This window comes from Argentina silus (genome assembly GCF_951799395.1).
Source record: "Argentina silus genome assembly, chromosome: Y".
In the NCBI taxonomy this organism is placed as follows: Eukaryota; Metazoa; Chordata; class Actinopteri; order Argentiniformes; family Argentinidae; genus Argentina; species Argentina silus.
This window is the reverse complement of record NC_139654.1, coordinates 48,063,175-48,086,411: the sequence shown is the minus strand read 5'-3', so window position 1 is coordinate 48,086,411 and position 23,237 is coordinate 48,063,175. Positions and strand designations below refer to the sequence as shown.

At 45.6% G+C, this 23,237-nt stretch overlaps 1 protein-coding gene across 2 annotated transcripts; it reads left to right on the top strand.

The window, feature by feature from the left end:
• Positions 1-6,719: 6,719 nt before the first annotated feature.
• On the top strand, positions 6,720-10,299 carry LOC310823822 (uncharacterized protein). 2 transcript variants are annotated; one of them, XM_083696695.1, is made up of 6 exons: positions 6,720-7,026; positions 7,249-7,678; positions 7,890-8,318; positions 8,571-8,693; positions 8,961-9,110; positions 9,204-10,299. In XM_083696695.1, the coding sequence occupies exons 2-6, from the start codon at positions 7,286-7,288 to the stop codon at positions 9,297-9,299; spliced, it is 1,191 nt and encodes a 396-aa protein (XP_083552821.1). In that variant the 5' UTR covers positions 6,720-7,026; positions 7,249-7,285; the 3' UTR covers positions 9,300-10,299. The 2 variants fall into 2 exon arrangements, with proteins under 2 accessions (XP_083552821.1, XP_083552820.1); XM_083696694.1 differs by having other exon boundaries at positions 8,571-8,882.
• Positions 10,300-23,237: the final 12,938 nt, after the last annotated feature.

Below are 23,237 nucleotides of genomic sequence, written 5' to 3'. Positions count from 1 at the left end.
TCAGGTTGTTCCCGGGCACGACGTCCGCTGTCAGGTTGCCGTCCGCTGTCAGGTTGCCGTCCGCTGTCAGGTTGCCGTCCGCTGTCAGGTTGCCGTCCGCTGTCAGGTTGCTCCCGGGCACGACGTCCGCTGTCAGGTTGTTCCCGGGCACGACGTCCGCTGTCAGGTTGTTCCCGGGCACGACGTCCGCTGTCAGGTTGCCGTCCGCTGTCAGGTTGTTCCCGGGCACGACGTCCGCTGTCAGGTTGCCGTCCGCTGTCAGGTTGCCGTCCGCTGTCAGGTTGCCGTCCGCTGTCAGGTTGCCGTCCGCTGTCAGGTTGCCGTCCGCTGTCAGGTTGCCGTCCGCTGTCAGGTTGTTCCCGGGCACGACGTCCGCTGTCAGGTTGCCGTCCGCTGTCAGGTTGCCGTCCGCTGTCAGGTTGCCGTCCGCTGTCAGGTTGCCGTCCGCTGTCAGGTTGTTCCCGGGCACGACGTCCGCTGTCAGGTTGCCGTCCGCTGTCAGGTTGCTCCCGGGCACGACGTCCGCTGTCAGGTTGCTCCCGGGCACGACGTCCGCTGTCAGGTTGCCGTCCGCTGTCAGGTTGCCGTCCGCTGTCAGGTTGCCGTCCGCTGTCAGGTTGCCGTCCGCTGTCAGGTTGCCGTCCGCTGTCAGGTTGTTCCCGGGCACGACGTCCGCTGTCAGGTTGCCGTCCGCTGTCAGGTTGCTCCCGGGCACGACGTCCGCTGTCAGGTTGCCGTCCGCTGTCAGGTTGCCGTCCGCTGTCAGGTTGCCGTCCGCTGTCAGGTTGCCGTCCGCTGTCAGGTTGCCGTCCGCTGTCAGGTTGCCGTCCGCTGTCAGGTTGCCGTCCGCTGTCAGGTTGCCGTCCGCTGTCAGGTTGCCGTCCGCTGTCAGGTTGCTCCCGGGCACGACGTCCGCTGTCAGGTTGCCGTCCGCTGTCAGGTTGTTCCCGGGCACGACGTCCGCTGTCAGGTTGCCGTCCGCTGTCAGGTTGCCGTCCGCTGTCAGGTTGCCGTCCGCTGTCAGGTTGCCGTCCGCTGTCAGGTTGCTCCCGGGCACGACGTCCGCTGTCAGGTTGCCGTCCGCTGTCAGGTTGCTCCCGGGCACGACGTCCGCTGTCAGGTTGCCGTCCGCTGTCAGGTTGCCGTCCGCTGTCAGGTTGCCGTCCGCTGTCAGGTTGCCGTCCGCTGTCAGGTTGCTCCCGGGCACGACGTCCGCTGTCAGGTTGCCGTCCGCTGTCAGGTTGCTCCCGGGCACGACGTCCGCTGTCAGGTTGCCGTCCGCTGTCAGGTTGCCGTCCGCTGTCAGGTTGCCGTCCGCTGTCAGGTTGCTCCCGGGCACGACGTCCGCTGTCAGGTTGCCGTCCGCTGTCAGGTTGCCGTCCGCTGTCAGGTTGCCGTCCGCTGTCAGGTTGTTCCCGGGCACGACGTCCGCTGTCAGGTTGCCGTCCGCTGTCAGGTTGCCGTCCGCTGTCAGGTTGCTCCCGGGCACGACGTCCGCTGTCAGGTTGCCGTCCGCTGTCAGGTTGCCGTCCGCTGTCAGGTTGCTCCCGGGCACGACGTCCGCTGTCAGGTTGCCGTCCGCTGTCAGGTTGCCGTCCGCTGTCAGGTTGCCGTCCGCTGTCAGGTTGCCGTCCGCTGTCAGGTTGCCGTCCGCTGTCAGGTTGCCGTCCGCTGTCAGGTTGCCGTCCGCTGTCAGGTTGCCGTCCGCTGTCAGGTTGTTCCCGGGCACGACGTCCGCTGTCAGGTTGCCGTCCGCTGTCAGGTTGCCGTCCGCTGTCAGGTTGCCGTCCGCTGTCAGGTTGCCGTCCGCTGTCAGGTTGCCGTCCGCTGTCAGGTTGCCGTCCGCTGTCAGGTTGTTCCCGGGCACGACGTCCGCTGTCAGGTTGCCGTCCGCTGTCAGGTTGCCGTCCGCTGTCAGGTTGCCGTCCGCTGTCAGGTTGCCGTCCGCTGTCAGGTTGCCGTCCGCTGTCAGGTTGCCGTCCGCTGTCAGGTTGCCGTCCGCTGTCAGGTTGCCGTCCGCTGTCAGGTTGTTCCCGGGCACGACGTCCGCTGTCAGGTTGCCGTCCGCTGTCAGGTTGCCGTCCGCTGTCAGGTTGCCGTCCGCTGTCAGGTTGCCGTCCGCTGTCAGGTTGCCGTCCGCTGTCAGGTTGCCGTCCGCTGTCAGGTTGCCGTCCGCTGTCAGGTTGCTCCCGGGCACGACGTCCGCTGTCAGGTTGTTCCCTGGCACGACGTCCGCTGTCAGGTTGCCGTCCGCTGTCAGGTTGTTCCCGGGCACGACGTCCGCTGTCAGGTTGCCGTCCGCTGTCAGGTTGCCGTCCGCTGTCAGGTTGCCGTCCGCTGTCAGGTTGCCGTCCGCTGTCAGGTTGCCGTCCGCTGTCAGGTTGCCGTCCGCTGTCAGGTTGCCGTCCGCTGTCAGGTTGCCGTCCGCTGTCAGGTTGCCGTCCGCTGTCAGGTTGCCGTCCGCTGTCAGGTTGCCGTCCGCTGTCAGGTTGCCGTCCGCTGTCAGGTTGCCGTCCGCTGTCAGGTTGCCGTCCGCTGTCAGGTTGCCGTCCGCTGTCAGGTTGTTCCCGGGCACGACATCCGCTGACAGGTTGCCAGACAAGGAAGCAGCAGCAGAGTGTAGAGAGGCTCCAAAATCCAGTTCGTTAGTCTCCAAATACACTTGAATATCAGAGAAGAATGTCAGTAGTCAAGACCTGGCATAGTGAAGTGCAAGTTAGTCCTAGAAAATGTTTAGTAAACGCTTGAACAAGTATCAAACTAACAGACGTTAAATAACAGGCTTCACCTTCTTTCACATTGTTTTTGGCAACAGATCCCATGGACAGAAGCACCTTCAGGGAAGTCCCTTGGGAGTCACCTAGAAAATATGCAGGAAATGTGGGTTAAGTAACAGTTGCAATTCAAACACACCGCTCAGAGTGTCATCCAACAGAGTTGTGGAATCTGACGGCCATGTAACAGGTTGCAATTAACTGAGTTACTGAATACCATTGAAACCAATCAAATCCTGCAGTCCTGAAAAGCAAGTGTTTCACTAATTATTATCTCTGGAAGAAAGTAAATTAAAGCCACAATCCATCATCAAAATGTCATGCCTGGACAGACTGTCGATCATGCTAGTCAATGTTGTTTGAAGCTACAGTGTTTTCACATTTCGATTGTTTGAACATTGCGAGTTAAAGTCCCACACATTATGGGTTATGCTGGGGTAAAACCGCTCATGGCGCATATTCTTAATCAATGGGTATAACAAATCTATATATGCAAAAAAAGCTTCACGAATTGTGGGTTGCGGCTTTAAGAACGCAAACTTCAACTACAGCAAGAGGATGACTACAAAGACGTTCCTTACCTCCGAATGGTCTCTCCACAGGGATTTCATTTTGGGAAAAAGTGTTTCCAACAGGAGAACAAGAAACTATGGGGAAATAGTGCAAGCAGACGTTGATTTCACACACCGTAGCAATCTCATCAAATAATGGCTTTGACATGAAAATGTGTCAATGATTAAGTAACAAGACAGAAGGCCCATTTCACCCAACTGTAGCATGGAAACAATCCATTCTAATTATAACACTCAGTTTTCAAACCTTTGAGGATCCAACAATTGAGGGCAAAGCTCAGCAATACCCTCACAGCGTTCATGATGTGACTTTTGTTCCTCAAGAGTGAATATCTTACTTGTGCCTGTGAGCGGTTTATGAAGGCTACATCCTGTCTCCCACACCTGAAGCCAATCATGTCCTAATTAACATGTAGCAGCTTGATTGTCTTGTTAGCGCTTCAGCCCATTACAACGGACCCAGGGTTATCAGGTCTAGTTTGACCTTGACTTTACAATAGAAGTGAATTTGGAGAAATAGCAGAGTTGCAGATCGCAGCTGTCTATATGCAAGCCATGCATAACCTACATGTGATATACTTTTCATCACCAATGCTACTCGTCACTTTTTGGCTTCAAGTGGTAGTGATATGTTGCGATGTGGTCAATGAGCAAGGAAGGTCCATCTCATGTCTATCCTACCTAGAAAGTGATGGATTGTATAGATTATGAAATGTTTACTACACATGTATGTATGTTTGAATGTATGCACAGTATTCATGCACGACAGCTTGGGATTGTTTTATAGCGCGCCGCGCGCATTTGGACAGAGCTGTGGTGCACGCAGCAGTGTTTTAATCCAAAATACAGTAACTCAGCGCGTGATAAGGTTCTCATCGAGTCGAGATGAAGTGATGTCACACTATGACAATCTGCACAGCAAGGTGGCACCCAAACAAGGAGGTAGGGGTTTGGAGAATTATGCGTACAAGCTTATACCGCTACCACATCGATGGCGCCTCGGTGAAAGACAGAGACCGCTTGAGTCGTGCAGTTTTTCATTTCATAGAAATGAAGTGGAAACCGGAAGTGTGGACACCGCACAAGCTAATCTCTGGCTGCGGATTTTATATTATTATTTGGGAAACGACACTCGCACGATGGGACTTTCAGACTGCTCACTAAAACGCAAGTTCAAAAAGAAACGGCGCAGATGCAAAAGAAAAGGTAGGTGGACATTGATTTATATATATATCCATTTGATATATATGTTACAACCATTTAATTCGGAATAGTTTTAAAAAGCCATGTCAACACAGTGTACAGTTGACTAACTTTCTCCACTTTCTTTTAGAAGCAATAGAAAATCATACAGAGGTTGGTAAGAAGATAGACTATTTCTCACATGATGCACTTTGTTTGATACTGTTATTTAAACGCGTTCTCTCATCACCATGACAGCCCTGACAATCATATGTATAATATTTGGCTGCTAAATGTACTCCTACAGTAATATATTTGAATATGTCCTAATTATCCCAGACATTGAGACAGTGTGTAAAACTGCACAAGTTAGAAGATATATTTTTAAAAATCGGTGTTCAGCCACATGACCACTTGTATGTCTTGAATATCAAATAAAATATTTTCACGCACAACAATGTTGCTTAAATAGCTTTATTTTCATTCTCCTTTTGAGATTTCTATACAGGTTTAGCACGTTTGTCTTCAGATATTGTGATGGTATTCTTTGATGTGATGCAATCACTTTACAGTAGAGAAAATGGCTTTTGCCGTGCACTGCGCAACAATGTGCGCGTCACAGTGCTCAAGATGACATGCATTCAAGCATCTAGATAGAAACGTTCTGCATCAATCTCAATTTATTTGACACCAATCTATACTCCGCCGTAACCTCTTTTAATAGCACTTTCTGTTTTTAAGTAGCATTCATTGTTCTTTGTCAGGTACGTATCTCTCACATTACTAAAGCGGACTTTTTTTTTTTTTTACTCCTGTGTAAAATTATGTTCGAGCTAAACATAACATATGTTCTTATTCTGTAGGATTGCAATGGATGGCGACCTGCCCAATAAAGCCTTATACTCAGTGGGAAAGGCACAGTTTCTGGCCGAGGTAAGTTTGTTTTGTTGAATCATTCAATGAAACATATTTTTGCCAAAATCAACAATATTTACTGTTTTATTACTATACTAATGGAGAACTCTATATTGCAGAAAAAGCTCATGAGACACTTCCTTCTCATGAAGGACCAGGACAAAGTCCCGTCCAACATCACCCTAAACGACATGAAGGACTGGCTGATGGCTGGAAGGGTCTTCCTGGAGGAGTAAGTTAAGCTTTGGTGCTCAGAAATAGATACTACTCAGGAATAGATACTTACCAGAAATAGTCAACTGCTTGCTACACTGTAACCTATTCTTCAATTATAGATAGTACAATTCACTCTAAAAGTTAGAAACTAGATGTCCAGTTAATAATATGATGTATATTGTGATTCATTGATAGATAGAGAGAGAGATCTTACATATACATTTTTTTATAGGTTTCCTGACTTCCCTTTGAAAGCTGAGTTAAGGGAGCTCTATATGGCTGAAGTGGTAAGGATGAAAGCATAGTAGGCCTACATACATATTCACAGAAAATCACTGAGATGAGTTTAATGTTGTAGAGTAAGCAGTAACATTTACAATAGTATGTCGGTCTATATTCAACTTAATTAAATGATGGACCAGTGTCACATTTCCCTTACTATTTAAATGTTGAAACTGACATAATGATGTTTTTCCAGGCCTGGAATGGACAGAGGCTCCTCTGTCTGGAGAAGATGGAGAAGGAGCTCTGCAGAGAGCAGCACCTCTCTAGGCAGTTCTACAGAATAGTATGTATCACCACATCCTGTTGTCTGCTCCTGGAACACCAGACAAACCTTGGTTGAGTTAACTCACTCTTTCTCTCTCTCTCTCTCCCATCTCTTTCTCTCTTATAAAGATAACCACAGAGGGGCTGCAGATGTTCTTAGAGAAGCTCCGCCCGGCAGCAGAAATGGGTGCGAGTAAGATCCTCCTCTCTGTCTTCTCCGGGTTGCAAAACTCCATCGTGGCTGGGCCCAAGAGGGACAAGAGACACGGGAAGAGAGGCCAGGTTTTCACTCTGCAGGCCATCCTCAGGTCTACCAAAAAGGACCTCATCCCAGAGGTGGTGAGGTTATCATTAAAGCATCTCCTAGAGGACGGGCCAGTGGGGAACAGTTTTCAGCAGTCTGATAGGGCCATGATGAAGGCCAGAAAGGGTGCTGCCGTCCAGGAGATCTGTGGGCTGGTCGCCCGAGCCGCAACAAAGTACTTGCGGCAGTATGGCGACGACCCACCGCCTTAAGCAAGGACATGTCACAGGACATGGTGAGGGTGGTCTTCAGAAAATTCCCCTGGGCCCAGGGGGTGAACTCAACAGAAGTGAGTTGGACAAGATCCTCTGCTCTTTCCCCTGGATTGAGGCAGTAGAGGGGATTGGGCAAGGCCTTCTCCACCACTCCCAAGTCTCCGGTCTTGTCCAGAGCATTTTGTCTGAGCTGTACCGCATTACAGGCTCTGGTCACGGCCAAGTGTCTGGTGGTGCTTCAGCTCACACAAGCATGTGTGGGCTTTACCAGTAACCCTGGACCACGCCTGGCCACTGTGGTAAGAAATACGAGCCATCTGAAATGCTCTTTTTGATTTTGTTTAATGCTGGTCCATTATATTGTATCTGTGATATGTTATATTTAATCAATTGTAAATACAGGTACAATACAGGCACATGATAATCATAATTTATGTTGTATAGGTTTAGTGTGCTCTGAGATTGCTACGGGGTGTGTGCTTTTAATTATGCTTAGACCTAATCACTCTGTCTGTTTACAGTCCATAGAGGAGACCAGTGCCATTTCCACATCAGTGAATGCAGTTAGTGAAGCCTCCACCATCCATCAGAGAGATTGAGGCAGAGATGGCGCCCATTATTGACCAGGCCTCAATAGACACCAAGATGGAGGACTCCACCACCATTAGAGAGATTGAGGCAGAGATGGCTAGTCTCAATGACAAGGCCTCTATGGACACCATGGTGGAGGGCTCCACCACCAAGATTTTCGAACAAGAGCTTCTGCTGACTGCTCAGGCACATACTGAGAAGGTTCTCAGACTGTCGATCCACCAGATCATCCAGGAGGACAGGATGGCTGTTCAGCAGAATTCTTTGGAGGAGCTGGTCCAGGTCAGTCTGGAGACCCAGGCTGACCTCAACACCATGGACCTCCCTGAAGATGAGAGAGAACCATGCCTGGCCACTGTGGTAAGAAATAAGAGCCATCTGACAGGTTCTGTTTGATTTTATTTATTGCTGGTCCATTATATTTGATCTGTGATATGTTGTTATTATTAATTAATTGTAAATCAACAGAGCTATTGTTATTTACCCATAGCTTTCAGTGTGCTCTATGAGATAGCTAGGGGACATGTGTTTTTTTATTATGCTTACACCTAATCACTATGTCTGTTTACAGTCCATAAAGGAAACCAGAGTTAATTCCATGTCAGTGGACACAGTTTGTGAAGCTTCCACCACCATCAGAGAGATTAAGCCACAGATGGCTCCCATTAATGACCAGGCCTCAATAGACACCAAGGTGGAGGACTCCACCACCATCAGAGAGATAGAGGCAGAGATGGCCAGTCTCAATGACCAGGCCTCTATGGACACCAAGGTGGAGGACTCCACCACCAAGATTAACGAGCAAGAGCTTCTGCTGACTGCTCAGGCACATACTGAGAAGGTTCTCAGGCTGTCCATCCAGCAGATTGTCCAGGAGGACAGGATGGCAGTTCAGCAGAATGCTTTGGAGGAGCTGGTCCAGGTCAGTCTGAAGACCCAGGCTGACCTCAACACCATGGACCTCCCTGAAGAGGAGCTAGAACCACGCCTGGCCACTGTGGTAAGAAATAAGAGCCATCTGAAATGCTCTATTTAATTGTTTAGTGCTGGTCCATTATATTGACTTTTTAAATCTTAAACTTGTTTTCTTTTGTAGTTGAAATGTATTATGATACTGGATGTATATTTATATAATTGTGGACAGTACAGCATATACATCATAATCATCATTCATGTTATATATGTTTGGTGTACTCCATGAACCAACTACAGAATGAGTTTTAAAGTGATGCTTTACTCTGTCTGTTTACAGTCCATTGAGGAGAGCAGTGACAATGCCATGTCAGTGGACTCGGTTGCTGAGGACTCCTCTACCATCAGCGAGACTGAGCCACATATGGCTTGCCTGGGTGACCAGTCCTCTGACAACACCAAGGTGGAGCTGGAACAGCTCCTTCAGAAGACTGCCCAGGTAGAGGTGAGCAGGTCTATCCAGCTGGCTATAGACCAGATCAAAAGGGAAAGTAAGCAGTTGGACCCAAAGATGGAGATTCAACTCACAGAGGAGGAATCACACATTACCCTGGAATGTGTCCTCCCAGCGATGACTCCACAGCTCCCTAAGGTAATGAATGAATGAATAAATTAATTAATAGATGGAGTTTTTCCTACTCTTATACTGTTCTATTATCTTTGTTTACAGCCTTCTGGGTTTATGACGATGGTGTGCAGCATTGGAGAGGAAGCTGAAAGCTGCAGTGAGTTGGCTGAATGCAGTGGAGTTGCAGCTGAATGCAGTGGAGTTGCAGCTAAATGCAGTGGAGTTGCAGCTGAACTCAGTGGAGTGGTTCTGGTAAGCAATAAATATCACATTGAATTACATCATGAAGATGAAATACAATACAGTTTTTCCTACTCTTATACTGTTCATTGTCTTTGTTTACAGCCTGCTGGGCTCATGACACTGGCGAGCAGCACTGAGGCAGCTGAATGCTGCGTTGAAGCAGTAGAACACTGCGGTGGTGAGTACTTGACAACTTGACAATTTACTTAGTAGGCGGCCTAATATATCATGACGAGAAATTAGTCTTATTCAACAGACACACTTTTGACATGTTTAACCTCTGTGTCAAGAGTGATTTTAAAGGATGGACACCTGAAAAAATACACTCCAAAAGCGTTGTAATTTCTGAATGGTGAAACCAATATCCATGCAATCAGCCATCAAATAAAAGCTGAGAATCTCGTTCTATAACCTCAAAGTAATTGTTTCATTGTCGAGGGTAGAGCCAAAAGAAGAGAAAATGCTTCACTGTCCCACTGTCAGTATGTCCACAGACATAAAAAATAATACATGGCAGCACAGTGGTTGAATTTGGCTTCCACTTTTTATTGTTTGTAGGTTTTCCTAAAAGCTGTACCTCATAGCACATATTCAAAAACAAAGCACACATCAAGATTTCAAATTCATGATTGTAACAGCAGCCAGGAATCTCTGGCTTCATCATATTCCATAGTCTTACACATTGACACAAATCAGCATGATGCTGATATCACACTCTACTGTACAGTGTGTCCAGCTTAAGGAAAACTAAAACAGCAATGACAAGTATAAGAAATGGTTGTACTTCACATGAATTGGCTGGCTCACGTTGACCTAAAAGGACACTGAGACCTGAATTTAATGGCTCTGCCATATTTCTTTACCACTTAAGAATGCTGAGAATCCATTTCGAATGCTGTCCAGTTTTTACCTTTACTGAAATAGTGCCACTGTAGAATTACATTCAGAATTGATCACGTTTCATAATCCAACTCTCCTCTCCACCCACTCTCACACATTGTATGTTAGTTGTTTGTATTTAACCACACAGTCAACAGCATTTGCCTCACTATTTCAGTCCTCATAGATCAAAGAATAGATTAAAAGTTCTAAAAGGCCTTTGGGCTGCTAGAGTTTCATAATGTAGATCAACAAAACACTAATCAATATATCAATACTCACACACACTTTTTCTACAACATTGGAAAAAAACACTTTAGCTACAACCTTTGTATGCAGTATCAAAACAGATTGACAATTAAAAGAATCATCTTAATCTTTTGGCACAATTTTGTCTCTTTTTTTTTTCTCTTGTCTTTGAAACACTCATACAAGACACATATAAAACTCTCCCTCTGACTTGCCTCTGCTACACTCTTTGAAGAAGAAAAAAAAAAAGGTTCTTACGTTTACTAGAACCAAAAAGGGTTCTTCGACTTGACCCTGTGGGAAAACTCTTTGAAGATCCCTTTTTGGTTCCATGTAGTACCCTCTGTGGAAAAGGGTTCTACCACAGGGACAGCCAAAGCATCCTTTTGGGATCTTTTTTTTCGAAGAGTGTATGTTTAGGAGCTACAGAGTGCCAGAGGATATCCGAAGGTACTATAACCTCAGCATGAAGGTATGATGCGAGTATCACTTATGATATATAGACAGGGATGGGATGGAGAACTCATACTGTATTTCTTTTTTTCTTTCTTTGTGAGTTTGTATGGGTTTGTCTATGATTGCCCTTTGATTTGAAAAATAATTGCATTTTAGTAAAGAGCCCTGTGCTTTTGAGAGACATTCAAGGCTACAAGTGCCCCAGTCTAAACACCCTCACTTGCTCTACCTTTTCTTCTGCAGTGTTGAGGTCAGGGGGGGGGGTGACCTATCAGAACAGAGCAATTCTGACCTATCAGAACAGAGCAATTCTTGTACTTTCTCTATGTACTGTAATATGACATACTGTATATTGCACATTTTGTCTGGAGGGGGGACGACTGTAAGGGACGTAATAATGGTCCTCTGTGGCTCAGTTGGTAGACATAGTGCTAACAATGCTTAGTTTGGGGGTTCGATGCAGTCGCTTTGGATAAAAGCGTGTGCTAAATGGCATATGTTAAGTAATAACAAACCAACCATATGAAGTAAACTATTGGGCCAATCTCTATAGCTACCACCCTTCCTTTCATCATCCAAAAGGGAATTCAATATGTTTCTGTAATAATCGCTCAGGACTTCTCTACTTTTCTAAATCATTCAATTAAGGTAAGACATGTTTGGCAGCAAGTTTCCTCATCTTTAAAAGGCAAAGAGACATTCCTATGAGCCCAAAATGCAACCTTAGTACCCATACAGTGGGCCTACACCCACTCTCACTCAGCATAACCTACTCTTGTGTACCTATACACATCTTAACACAACACACCAACCATCTGCCTATCCCCGCTCCTCCCAAAACAGCTGTCTGTGGGAGTCTACAACAGGTAGGTTAGAGTGACTGCTGTGAGTGTGTTTGATTGGCTCCTGTGAAATGTGTTGGGATAAAATGTATATGACGTAAATACTGTATATATTTTTAATAAAATTACTACTTTCTTTGAGGTACCTTCTGCACTAACATTGTTTTCCTATTCTAGCTCATCTTTGTTAATCTGGAGTTGATCACCTCAGAAATACAGTATATGATGATTTAATCTGGAGGCTCCCCCTTTTATTTTGATTCCAGGTCATTCCTTTATTATTTAAACCTCTGGTTTAACAGGTTATGTATGACCTGAGCAAATGAAAAAAAAACATGGTACAATTGAAACATTCTGCTTCTCATCAGTACTCATTCAGTCCAAATTAATATAAACATTTGCTACAGAACCAATCAACATCTTCCATAATCTCAAATAGATAATGCAAATGCTTTGATCAAAACTGTGAATATGGAATAAACCTACATTATATTAGAGATAGATTAGGAACTCTATTTGGCTTTCTCTCTTCAATAGCTTTTAAACCCAGCATGACATTTGAAATGATATATTCTGAGTCAGGATGGAGAACAATCAACACCTTTTCTTTTCTAACATCACAAGAATTTGAATGACACTACTCTTCATTTAGGCCTACACAGCTCTGGTAATGACGAACAGCCAGAGCCATCATTTCCTATCGTCCTGATCGTGCACCATAACCGTAGAAGTGTGTGTGTGTGTGTGTGTGTGTGTGTGTGTGTGTGATAGAGAACACGTATTCCCCAGTTATTGTCTTTGGGGACTTTAACAATCACGCAGTTCCCTGCGCGGCTCTGGGACTGTCTGACCACGCTCTTATTCATCTGAGCATATTAATATTGTTAAACTCCATGAAATGTTTTTCTGAATCAGTGATATAATGGTAGATTAACAGTGCCTCAATGCTTATCTATGGTTAGTTGGCTACACATGCATCGTGCCAGGTCTGTAAAAATAAAACAAACACCACAGTTTTGTATAAATGGCACTATGACGTCACACAAAGGGCACCGTGACGTCACAACATTTTACACTATAAATATGGCTGAAAGTGACACATTTCTATACCACTCCCTGAACTCAATGTCTGCTCTGGAGATCCTAGTCCTAGTCGACCAAACCTGGCCGTTTGCTGTCTATCCTCTTGGTGAGAATGACCTTCTGCCATCTGAGGCTCAGTCCCCTGAGCTATGTATGCCTGGGTCTGTTCCTAAATCTAAACTGTCCTTCTGGACAATAGTTAAACGTTGCTTTAAAAACAAGAAGGCAACGGTACGTCCTGTGAACGAAGATGAGGAGATGCCCAAGGGCTGCTGCTTCCCATACTGGGGACTTTTGAAATTGCAGCTCCTCAGAAAATAAAAAAATAATAATCTGAAAATGTTCTTGTTTATGTATTTCTTTCATAGTAGGTTTAGACAGATAGGAGGAGGATAATAATAATAATAATAATAATAATAACAATAACAATGATAATAACAATAATAAAAAATATAATAAACTTCATTTAAAAAGCACCTTTAGCAAAAAATGTAACTAGTAAAAAGTAAAACACAACACATTCATTTTTCAGTTAAAGGCTAGTCTATAAACATGAGTTTTAAGAAGAGATTTAAAAGAGAATACTGATCTTGCTAGCCTAATATCCTCATACATAGATGGGCTAAGTGTCTGACTGGTCATTTTCCATAACCAATAAGTGTTGCCCACAACACCTGTCCTGAGCCCAACACACACACACACACACACACACACACACACACACACACACATATACACACACCCACACCCACCCCACCCCTGGCCCTTTTCCACCACGTCCCCCTCTTGCTCTATTAAAGCCAGGTCAGCCAAGGCAGCAGCAGCAACAGACAGGCCAGGAGGTCTCTCTATCTGACCAGTGTAAACACACTCAATCAAGCATGTACGTTGGAGATGACACACACACACACACACTGTGTCTCTCACTTCAACCTTTGAACATGACAGCTCCTGGTCAATGTGGATATACTCTTGTTTACCTTTAATTCATCACAGACAAACTGTTGGCTTTCACTTTCTCATGGTCCTCATACTGCATCATATCTCCTCAGAAGACACCTATCCTTCAGTGGGAGGCTGGTGGAGGTAGAAATCAGAGGACGGGGTCATTGAATGGAATGAGGAATGGTATAGGTGTGTTTGATACCATTCCTTATTCCATTCTATGCATTACAATGAGCCTGTCCTCCAATTTCTACCTCCACCAGCCTCCCCTGGTGTGTATGTTGTAGGAATGTCTACAGTATTCTGCAGTTTTCTGACTGAGTTTTATCCAGGACAATAATTATACGACTTGTGAGACACCTCAGGCCTTTAGGACCGCTACTCTGAGCTTCATGAGACATGAGAGGTATAACATCCTCTAGGGATTGTAGTTCTTAAAGTTGTAGTCCCTTTCAAACACAGGGAGTAGTTGCAGACAAGCACGCACGCACGTACGTACGCACGCACACACACACCCACCCACCCCCCCAGCCCCCTCACCCCACACACACACACACATGCACACATACACACATATACGCACACATACACACACATTCACATATCTCCTGTGGAGCAGTGGTGGTATCTGGAGCAACAGCTTGCCCTTTCAGGATGTGTCCCAGCAGACAGAGGCAGACAGGCAGGGTGTGTTGGTGTCCTCAACTGACAACATGAAGAGGCCTCTGGTATAATTGGGAACCCTGTCCACCTTGATGCTTTTATCACTGTTTCATCTATCACTCTGCATACCAGGATAGCATATACAGGTACTGTATACAACAGGTGAGGTTGGTGGAGGTAGACATTGGAGGACAGGCTCATTGTCATGCATGGAACGGAATGAGGAATGGTATGGTAACATCATTCCTGATTCCATTCCATGCGTGACAATGATCCCGTCCTCCGATTTCTACCTCCACCAGCCTCCCCCACCCTGGTATGTGGTGGGTGTCTACGAGAAGGTAGCCTGTTGGTTGTTGTTGGTCGTCACAGAGATCACATCAACTGTATACAACCTTTTCACCGCCGGGTCCATCAGCAGCATCAGCATTGTCTCTTCAACAGGATGGACAAAGGGTCTATTCACCAGACATCCACAGTAGGACAGTGAAACGGTCATCTGTCATTCATTAGGAGTGTGTTTGATACCATTGCTCATTCCATCCTCCGATTTCTACCTCCACTAGCCTCCCCTGGTACAGTATACACTCTTACAGAAAGAGGGTTCCGAAAGGGTTATTTTCTTCACAGTCAATGCTACTCAAGAGCTTAGGATAAAATTCCCCGCAACAACTTTGCCAAGCAAGGCTCTGAGAAGGAAAATTTCGAACAGATGTTGCTAAACATAAGCACTGAATTTAATCTCACACAGATATGTGAAGACAAACAGCTTTCCTCTATCACCCCGTAGACCTCGCATGTAAATGGTGTCAGGAAAAAAGTGGTCGATTGGTTGATAGTTTCTACGTATTTACTGCTGGTCCACAAACACCTTACATGGTAGCATAAACATCTAAAAGTGAGACTTCTTCCTTGGATTGAATGTGTGAATAATTACTCACATCTTATTTCCTGTGTTTGTGCTTTTCTCATCTTATCTTGCTGAATTTGTCTCGTATGTCAAAACAAGATTCGTTTTGAACATCAGAGGGGAACTTTATTTTATCAAGAGCCAACATGTACGCAAACACACACATACACGCATGCAGGCACCCGAGCACACGAACACTTACAAAAAAGAAAACGCTAAATGGCTCTGTTGTAGCAGACTGAACGTCTGGGCATGGATGTCTCGCTAATACTTCTGACGACCAAATAAATGTTTGTGCTCTTGAGATCATCTCAAACTCTATTAGATCATTGTTTTTTACTCTTTCAGTCCTTCAGTTCTTTTAACTCATCTACAGGCCTCACTTGTTCTCTGCTTTGACTGTCTTAAACTCCCAGGACTGTTTTACTTGTTATCCTCTTATGATTTGTCTCGTTGTCTTTGAATTGTTTTTATTCATATTCCTGTAAAGTGCATCGTGCTGCATCCGTGCGTGAAATGTGTTCTAAAAATAAAGTTGGATTTGATTCTATTTGATCTGATTGAATAGACTCAACAACTATGAACTATGAACAGTGACGCACGTTCTCTGTATCAGTGGAGGAAGTTGGCCTGTGACCAGGCCTGATAGCACGACGATATAAAAGAGTACAAATGATCCTCAAGTCAAACGGATAAGACAATGTTTGGATATTGTAAGGCTATCTAAAGTGGTTTCCGTTGAGCCTCGTGGACCTCCGCATTTCATGTGAACTGGACACACACACACCCATCCCACACACGCACACACCCATCCCACACACACACCACACACTCCACCACGCTGGCCCTTTCCCACCGGCATCTCCCCGGATTCTCTGCCAGCTTGGCCTGTCTTTGTCTGGGGGTGTGAAGCGGTGAAGGCTCCCTGGCCCTGGTCCATTTCCATCACCATGCTCTTATCATGGCTAACATGACCTCATGTTCTGTTGAAATGTATTTTCAGCGGTAAAGTGAAGGCCCTGCTGAAGATAGTATGTTGTGTGTGTATGTGTGTGGGATGGGAGTGTGTGTGTGTGGGGGGGGAAGTGAAGAGTTCAAGGAATGTTAGAATTTGCTGGAAATTATATTTGATATGTGCTACTTTAGGTTTAATCTTAGATCAAAGGTGCCTCTCTTAAAAAGCAAATGCACGGCCCCTCCCAAGCTCTGTTTTGTGGGGGAATATTGTAATGCATTCCTCCGTGTGTGTGTGTGTGTGCGTGTGTGTGTGTACAGTATGAGCTGTACCTTTAAAGTGGTGGTTCATGGGACATTGAGTAATGAACATTGAAATATGACTACTGGGACTCAGGCTGTCTTGTTTGGTTCCCATCCACACTGTGTAGGAGATCCCTGGTGTGAAACGCACATGCATATGCACACCTCTTGTTCTGCCTTTGACTGACTCTCTCTGTCTCTCTGTGTTTGTCTCTCTCTCACACACACGCACACAGTCGACACTGGGCCACCAGAGGTTACAAATTACAGCAAACCATAATCCACTCAGATGGCTGCTGCTATTTGGTGTGTGTGTGTGTGTGTGTGTGTGTGTGTGTGTGTGTGTGTGTGTGTGTGTGCGTGTGTGAGACGGATCCATTGAAGTCATCCTAGTCACAAGTTTGTTGGATTTCAAACCATACTGAGACACAGGTCAACAGGTGGCAAATATTTATTATATTTCAAATGCCTGAAATACCATATCCTATCTCCTGCTCCTTGTTTAAGTGTGTAAACACACAGACACACACACACACACACACCCACACACAAACACACACTGTAGTACTGTAGGAGATCATATGAGATGTGTTAGACAGCGTAATGATTTCTGAAAAGCCATCCAGTCATTCTCTCCCCTGTGGAAGTGGACCAACACAGATACAATGGGTCGAACGTATCCTTTCCTCCGCACTGGAGACAAGAGTCATTCCACTGCTCTGTCCATCCTTAAACACTGATGACCATCCTCTTCACACACACACACCACTGCCTGACTGCCTCATATACACACACACACACACACACACACAACACACACATGCACAGACACCCGCGCACACACACACACACTCACGCATGCACACGCACACACACACTGCCAGCCTGTGCCCACTCATCCCAGGTTAAGCTGTAACTCTGAAAGCAATGAAGCTTGGCCCAGTTTCCCGTCAGTAATGAAGTGAAGGGCCTCTGCACCGCTTGCAGAAGTAGAGGTGTTAGTTGTGAGTGTTATGTAAGTGACAATGCCATGTTCGTTCAGTATGATGATATTGATGAGAATGACTAAATGATATGGGAAATATATAACTGTAAATTGATTTTTTTTACTTTTTTTTTCGTTTCGTCTTTTGTTGTTGTATGCTTGTTGTGACTTTGCTTGTTGTGGTAGCTTTCCAATTCACCTCAGGGTTCCAATTCACACCATTCTCTCTCTCGCGGGAGGGCAGGGTGCACCAGTTGTTACTCGGCGAGAGAAACAGGACTTGCGGAGGAGAGAGGAGCCCGTATGTGAACAACACAGGATGCTGGCGACCTGTAGCTTTTCCTTTTCAGACGAATTACTCCTACTTTGAGACATTTGTTATTTCGCTGTCCAACCGATATAACCGGGAGGAAACCTATAGGGGATTTTTATTATTTTATTTACAGATGTTTGTCATTTCCAGCTCAATGATGCATTGTGGATTTCTATTATTCTATTATTATTTTTAACCGAAATCGTCTTTGTTGCTTCATTAAGTGTGAATTTGTAATATCCTTGAATTAGATGAAGTAACCTTAGCCCATAATTGCTATCTGTTGTGTTACGCTACCACTCACCTGTTAAGGCTCCGGACTGGCGCATCTGTGTGATGTGTTTTTTTGCGTGCCTTTTTTCTTCTTTCTTCTTTCTTCTTATTTTGGTGTGCGTGTCTCGGTGTTGTAGAAACACCCAAATGAACCAACTGACGTTTAACAACGCAAGTTGTTTTTGTTATTGGTGTGTTTTGTCATTGTTTGTGTGGCGGTGCGTTATGTTAATTGTGAGTTAACACGACATGGAAAAGCACGATGAACAATCTCTTTCCACTGTTGCAAGGATGTCGTCGATCTAGCAGCAAAATGGACTTCATTCCAAAGAAGGACTTGAATCCTATCCCCTCTCATTAAAAGCCTGATGCTTTACCAACTGAGTTATCCAGACACTTGCAGTAAAAGCGATCACATGGTGTTCTGTTTCCAGCTTTTGTAATCATCTCATCAACTTCCCAAACTTGGTTTTGGGATTCACATTGTCTGAAATGACAGTTACATTGCAAGGACCTTGTGGTGCAATGGTAGTGTGTCTGACTCATGATTTGAAGGCTGCGTGTTCAAATCATGTCAGGGTCAGGGAGTTTTAGTTGTGAGCATGTAAGACTTCGTCCCCAAACGGAAAGCAAAAACGCATTGTTAATGGAGAGATGCCCAATCTCCTACGATTGTTGGAGTAGATCCTGAAGTGAAATGCAGCTTTGCCTGAACATGTACTTGAATCTGAACCCTCAGATTAAAAGTCTAATGCTCTTCCGACTGTGCCAAAGGGGGGGAAGAAGGTGTGAAAAAGGAGAAAAAAGAGAGAAAAGAGGGAAAAGAAAGAGAGAGAGCGAAATTGAGGCTTCTCTTCCATTATCTACTAGTTTTTTTGTCAGTATGTATTCGAAACGATTAAAGAAAAATTAAAAATATCGCCTTTTCCGTTTTTGAATGGGGGGGAAGAGTGGATCCGAAGGTCACCGGTTCGAGTCTCACCAGCGGCAGAAATAAAAATAGGCAAAGTCTCCCAAAGTGTTGTTTTGTGTAAATTCAAGATCGCTTTAGCCAACATCTTGCTTTATGTGACATAACAACCAGAAGTTTATTTACACTTGCTGTTGTTTTAATGATGTTTAATGACTGTGCTATAGGCCTACAGGTCTGTACTCTATTCAAGTTGCGTGTGTATCTTTGTTTATGCATCTGAAATGATCAGACCTCTGTTTCTTTCTCTTATGGACTGCATCACTCGCTATTAGCAATGTGTCAAATTGATTGATTAGAACAGGGGAAGGGGTCCTCATAGAGGCTCCAGCAGGGCTGGACAGGGACTTGTGTACAGGATAAGGGGTCCTGATGGAGGCCGTAGCAGGGCTGTAGGGGGACTTGGGTACAGAGGAGGGGGTCTTCATGGAGGATGTAGCACTGCTGGCAGTACCAGCAGAGGTAGTAGTAGGGCTGGACAGAGACTGTGAGGGAGAGGAAAGGTAGAGTACACCAGGAGAGTATATTGTGATTGTTCGGTTGATTGATATTGTGATTGTGCATGTATCTATGTGATTGTAGGCATAAGCCACATTAGTCACACACGAGTTACACTAATAACACAGAGATATTAAGACGAACAAATTCATGTAATACCTCAACAGCCTTCCTAGCCACAAGGTTTGGTTTGGCTGCAGCACCAGATGCCCCTCCAAACCGGGGTTTATAAAACTGAAGAGTAGAATGGCAAGTGAAATTGGTCAGGATAATAATGATGACAAAACAGTGCTTCGATAAAATAGATGGATAACGTTTGGCAAAATGTTATGGAAATATTTACCATTGACACAGTCAATGTAGGCCGGAGAGGACTCTACCAGGCTTGGCAGGGACTGAGGCTGTGGTCTCTGCAGGGGCCGTGGCACGAGGTGGAGCTGGACCCTGGACCGTGGCAGCAGCAGGCACGGAGGTAGATGTGGGTGCCGGTAGAACACTTGCTGTCTGCTGAAGACATACAGATACAACAAGTATCAATACTACTGATAATGGGATCCTTTTTCAGCATGACAAATAGTTACATCTGATGTCCCTTCATTACCTTCTGGGAGTGAAATCCACAGACACAACTCTGGCCCACCAAACAGTGATGTCTGGCCGCGGGTCTGCACTGGACATTTCTCAAATGGTATGCTCAATGTCATGGCATATACAATCTAGCCTATATCTGTTTAATCTGTTGGTGTATTTCACAGACAATATTTACCTTCTGGTAGAGAGTATACCACCTCTTCTGACTGGGGGCTGGCCTGTCCCCTACATCAGAGGGCCAAACCCCAGTGGTGGCAGAGGTCTTGAGGCGAGACAGCCACTCACTGTCCTGTCTCCCATGGCCCTGTGCTTCTTGGTCACCATCTGAGGCCAACAAGAGGAAGAATGTCAATCTAACTGTCAAAGTCTGTCATGGGACTAGGAGCGATACATCTATCTGTGAAATTCTGTCATGGGACTAGGAGCAATATTTTATAATCAATCAAATCTGTCTACCTGTCATCAATCATAAGCTTTTATCTACATACACTTCATTGTCAATAAAAATGGTTATGAATCAAATCAATCTATCTAGAATGGATCACTCTCTGCACTAAACCGTATAATGGCACCACACAGCCGACAGTTTAAACATTTCGCCATCAAACAATTGACAAGCACATATATAGGCCTCCACTATCGCCCCCCAGTGGCAGGGTGAGGGTTAGTCTTTTGGTCCATTCCACAGAGATTCTCTGAACAGCATTGATCAAAACCTGATCAGGTGGAGGTGGAAATCAGAGGATGGGCTTATTGTAATGCATGGAATAAGTAATGGTATAAAACATACATGAAACACATACATTGATACCATTTCTGACTCCATTCCATGCATTTCAATGAGCGTGTCCTCCGATTTCCACCTCCACCAGCCTCCACTGATCTACATTACTATGCAACATACTGTATCTGAAATAACTTGGTGTGTTATGAAGATGATGCAGTGGATCTGTACCAGATTAGTATCATTGATAATAGAAAATCCTCTCTTATCAAGTGTAATCAAGTGCAAAATTGCAATTAGCATGTTCTGTAAAAATTTACAAATTCAAAATGTTGATCATCAAAATCCATATTAGTTTATTTTTATCTCCGCGGCATTCCGCTGCCTCTCTCCTGCATTCTGCAGGTTCTCCGCGGCATTCCGCTGCCTCGCTCCTGCATTCTGCAGGTTCTCCGCGGCATTCCGCTGCCTCTCTGCTGCAATCTGCCGGTTTTCCGCAGCATTCCTGTGCCTGTCTCTCTCCCTCTCCATCCGTCAATACAGTCTGAAAGCATATAACAAAATATATTGGACTAGAATTAAACAAAATCAAGCAGAGCATTTCAGATGTATATCTTACCACAGTGGCCAGGAGTGGTCCAGTAGTATGTGAGCTGAAGCCCCAGCAGACACTTGAGGTAGGTCTCCACACCTCCATGAGCAATTGCTACCCGGAGGCCAGAGCCTGTAATCTGCTCCATCTCGGTCAGGATGCTCTGGACGAGCATGGAGACTTGAGAATGATGGATAAGTCCATGACTGACCTCCTCTACTGCCTCAATCCAGGGGAAGGAGCAGAGAATGTTGGTTACCTCGACCCTTGGACCTCGGCGGACAATTGTCTCCTTGACAGTCTGTACTACCACACTGTACAGACCCTCAAGGTGGTCAGGGACGAGGTGGGAGGAGGCCATCTTCTTTTTAAACGCCATCTCACTGACTGCGTTCCGGACCACCGCCCTGGCATCGAAAGGGGTGCCATCAAAGTCGAGGAGGCTGAAGTTGTTTGATGCCTCCTCAAACTTCATAAATACGGCCCGCACCATGTCCCGTGACACATCCTTACTTAATGCGGTGAGACGTGCCACGGGGACATCACCAAACTGCCTCAGGTACTTTGATGCAGCTTGGGCTACCAGGCCATAGATGTCTTCGACGGCAGCACGTTTTCTGGCCTCCGCCTTGGCCCTATCCGACTGCCTGATTGGCATTGGCCCTGGTCCGTCCTCTACTAGGTGCTTGAGTGATATCCTCACCACCTCTGGGATGAGGTCATCTCTGGCAGAGCCGAGGAACGCCTGCAGAGGGATGGACAACTCCTCCCTCTTCGCAGAGTGAACAGGGCCTCTCCTCCCGCGCCTGTTGCCCCTCTTGGGCCCAGCTGTGATGGAGGCTGGGAATCCAGAAAAGACGGGGAGGAGGATTTTGTGAGCAGTTGTCTCTGCTGCCGGGCAGAACTTTTCTAAAAAAAGCTGCAGTCCCTCAGTGGTTATCTTCATAGGAGAGGGAGAGAGAGAGAGAGAGAGAGAGAGAGAGAGAGAGAGAGAGAGAGAGAGAGAGAGGGAGAGAGAGGGAGAGAGAGGGAGAGAGAGAGAGAGAGAGAGAGAGAGAGGGAGAGTGAAAGAGAGTTAAATCAACTTAACCAAGGCCTTTCTGGTGTTCCTATAGAACACAACAGGATGTTGTCATACATACTGTTCTGTAGAACTGCCTTGAGAGGCGCTGTTCTCTCTGGAGCTCCTTCTCCATCTTGTCCAGACGGAGGAGCCTCTGTGCAGTCCAGGCCTGTAAAACAAATGATGTCAGTTTCAACAGTGCTTACTGGTCAAGAATAAACTCACCACCATGTTTGTGATTCTCAGTGAATATAAACAGTATGTTGGCCTACTATGCTATAATCCTTACCACTTCAGCCAGATAAAGCTCCCTTAGCTCTGTGCCCTGACTGAAGTCATGACACCTCCTATGAAAAAAGGAAAACATTTGTCAGTTCTCTCTCTCTCAACAAATTGTGCATATATAATTCTAACACATCTAGTTTCTAACTTTAAAGTAAATCTAAAACTGAAGAGTACAACCTAGCAAGCAGTTGATAATTATCTATTTATGAGCACCAAAGCTTAACTTACTCTTCCAGGAAGAGACTCCCAGCCATCAGCCAATCCTTCATGTGGCCGAGGGTGATGTTGGAGGGCACTTTCCTTTGGTCCTTCATGGCCAGGAACAGTCTCATGAGCTTTTTCTGCAAGATAGAGTTCTCCATTAGTACCTAAAGCAGCAAATATGAGGCAAAACATATTTTCTTTGGAAAATAAGTATAACTTACGTCGGCTAGAAACTGTGCCTTATCCATCGAGGACAAGGCCTCATTGGATAGATCAGAGTCCATTGCTAGAGAATAAGACAATAAGTAATTTAGCTTAAACTCTGTCAACAACACTGCATAATAGTTGTCATCA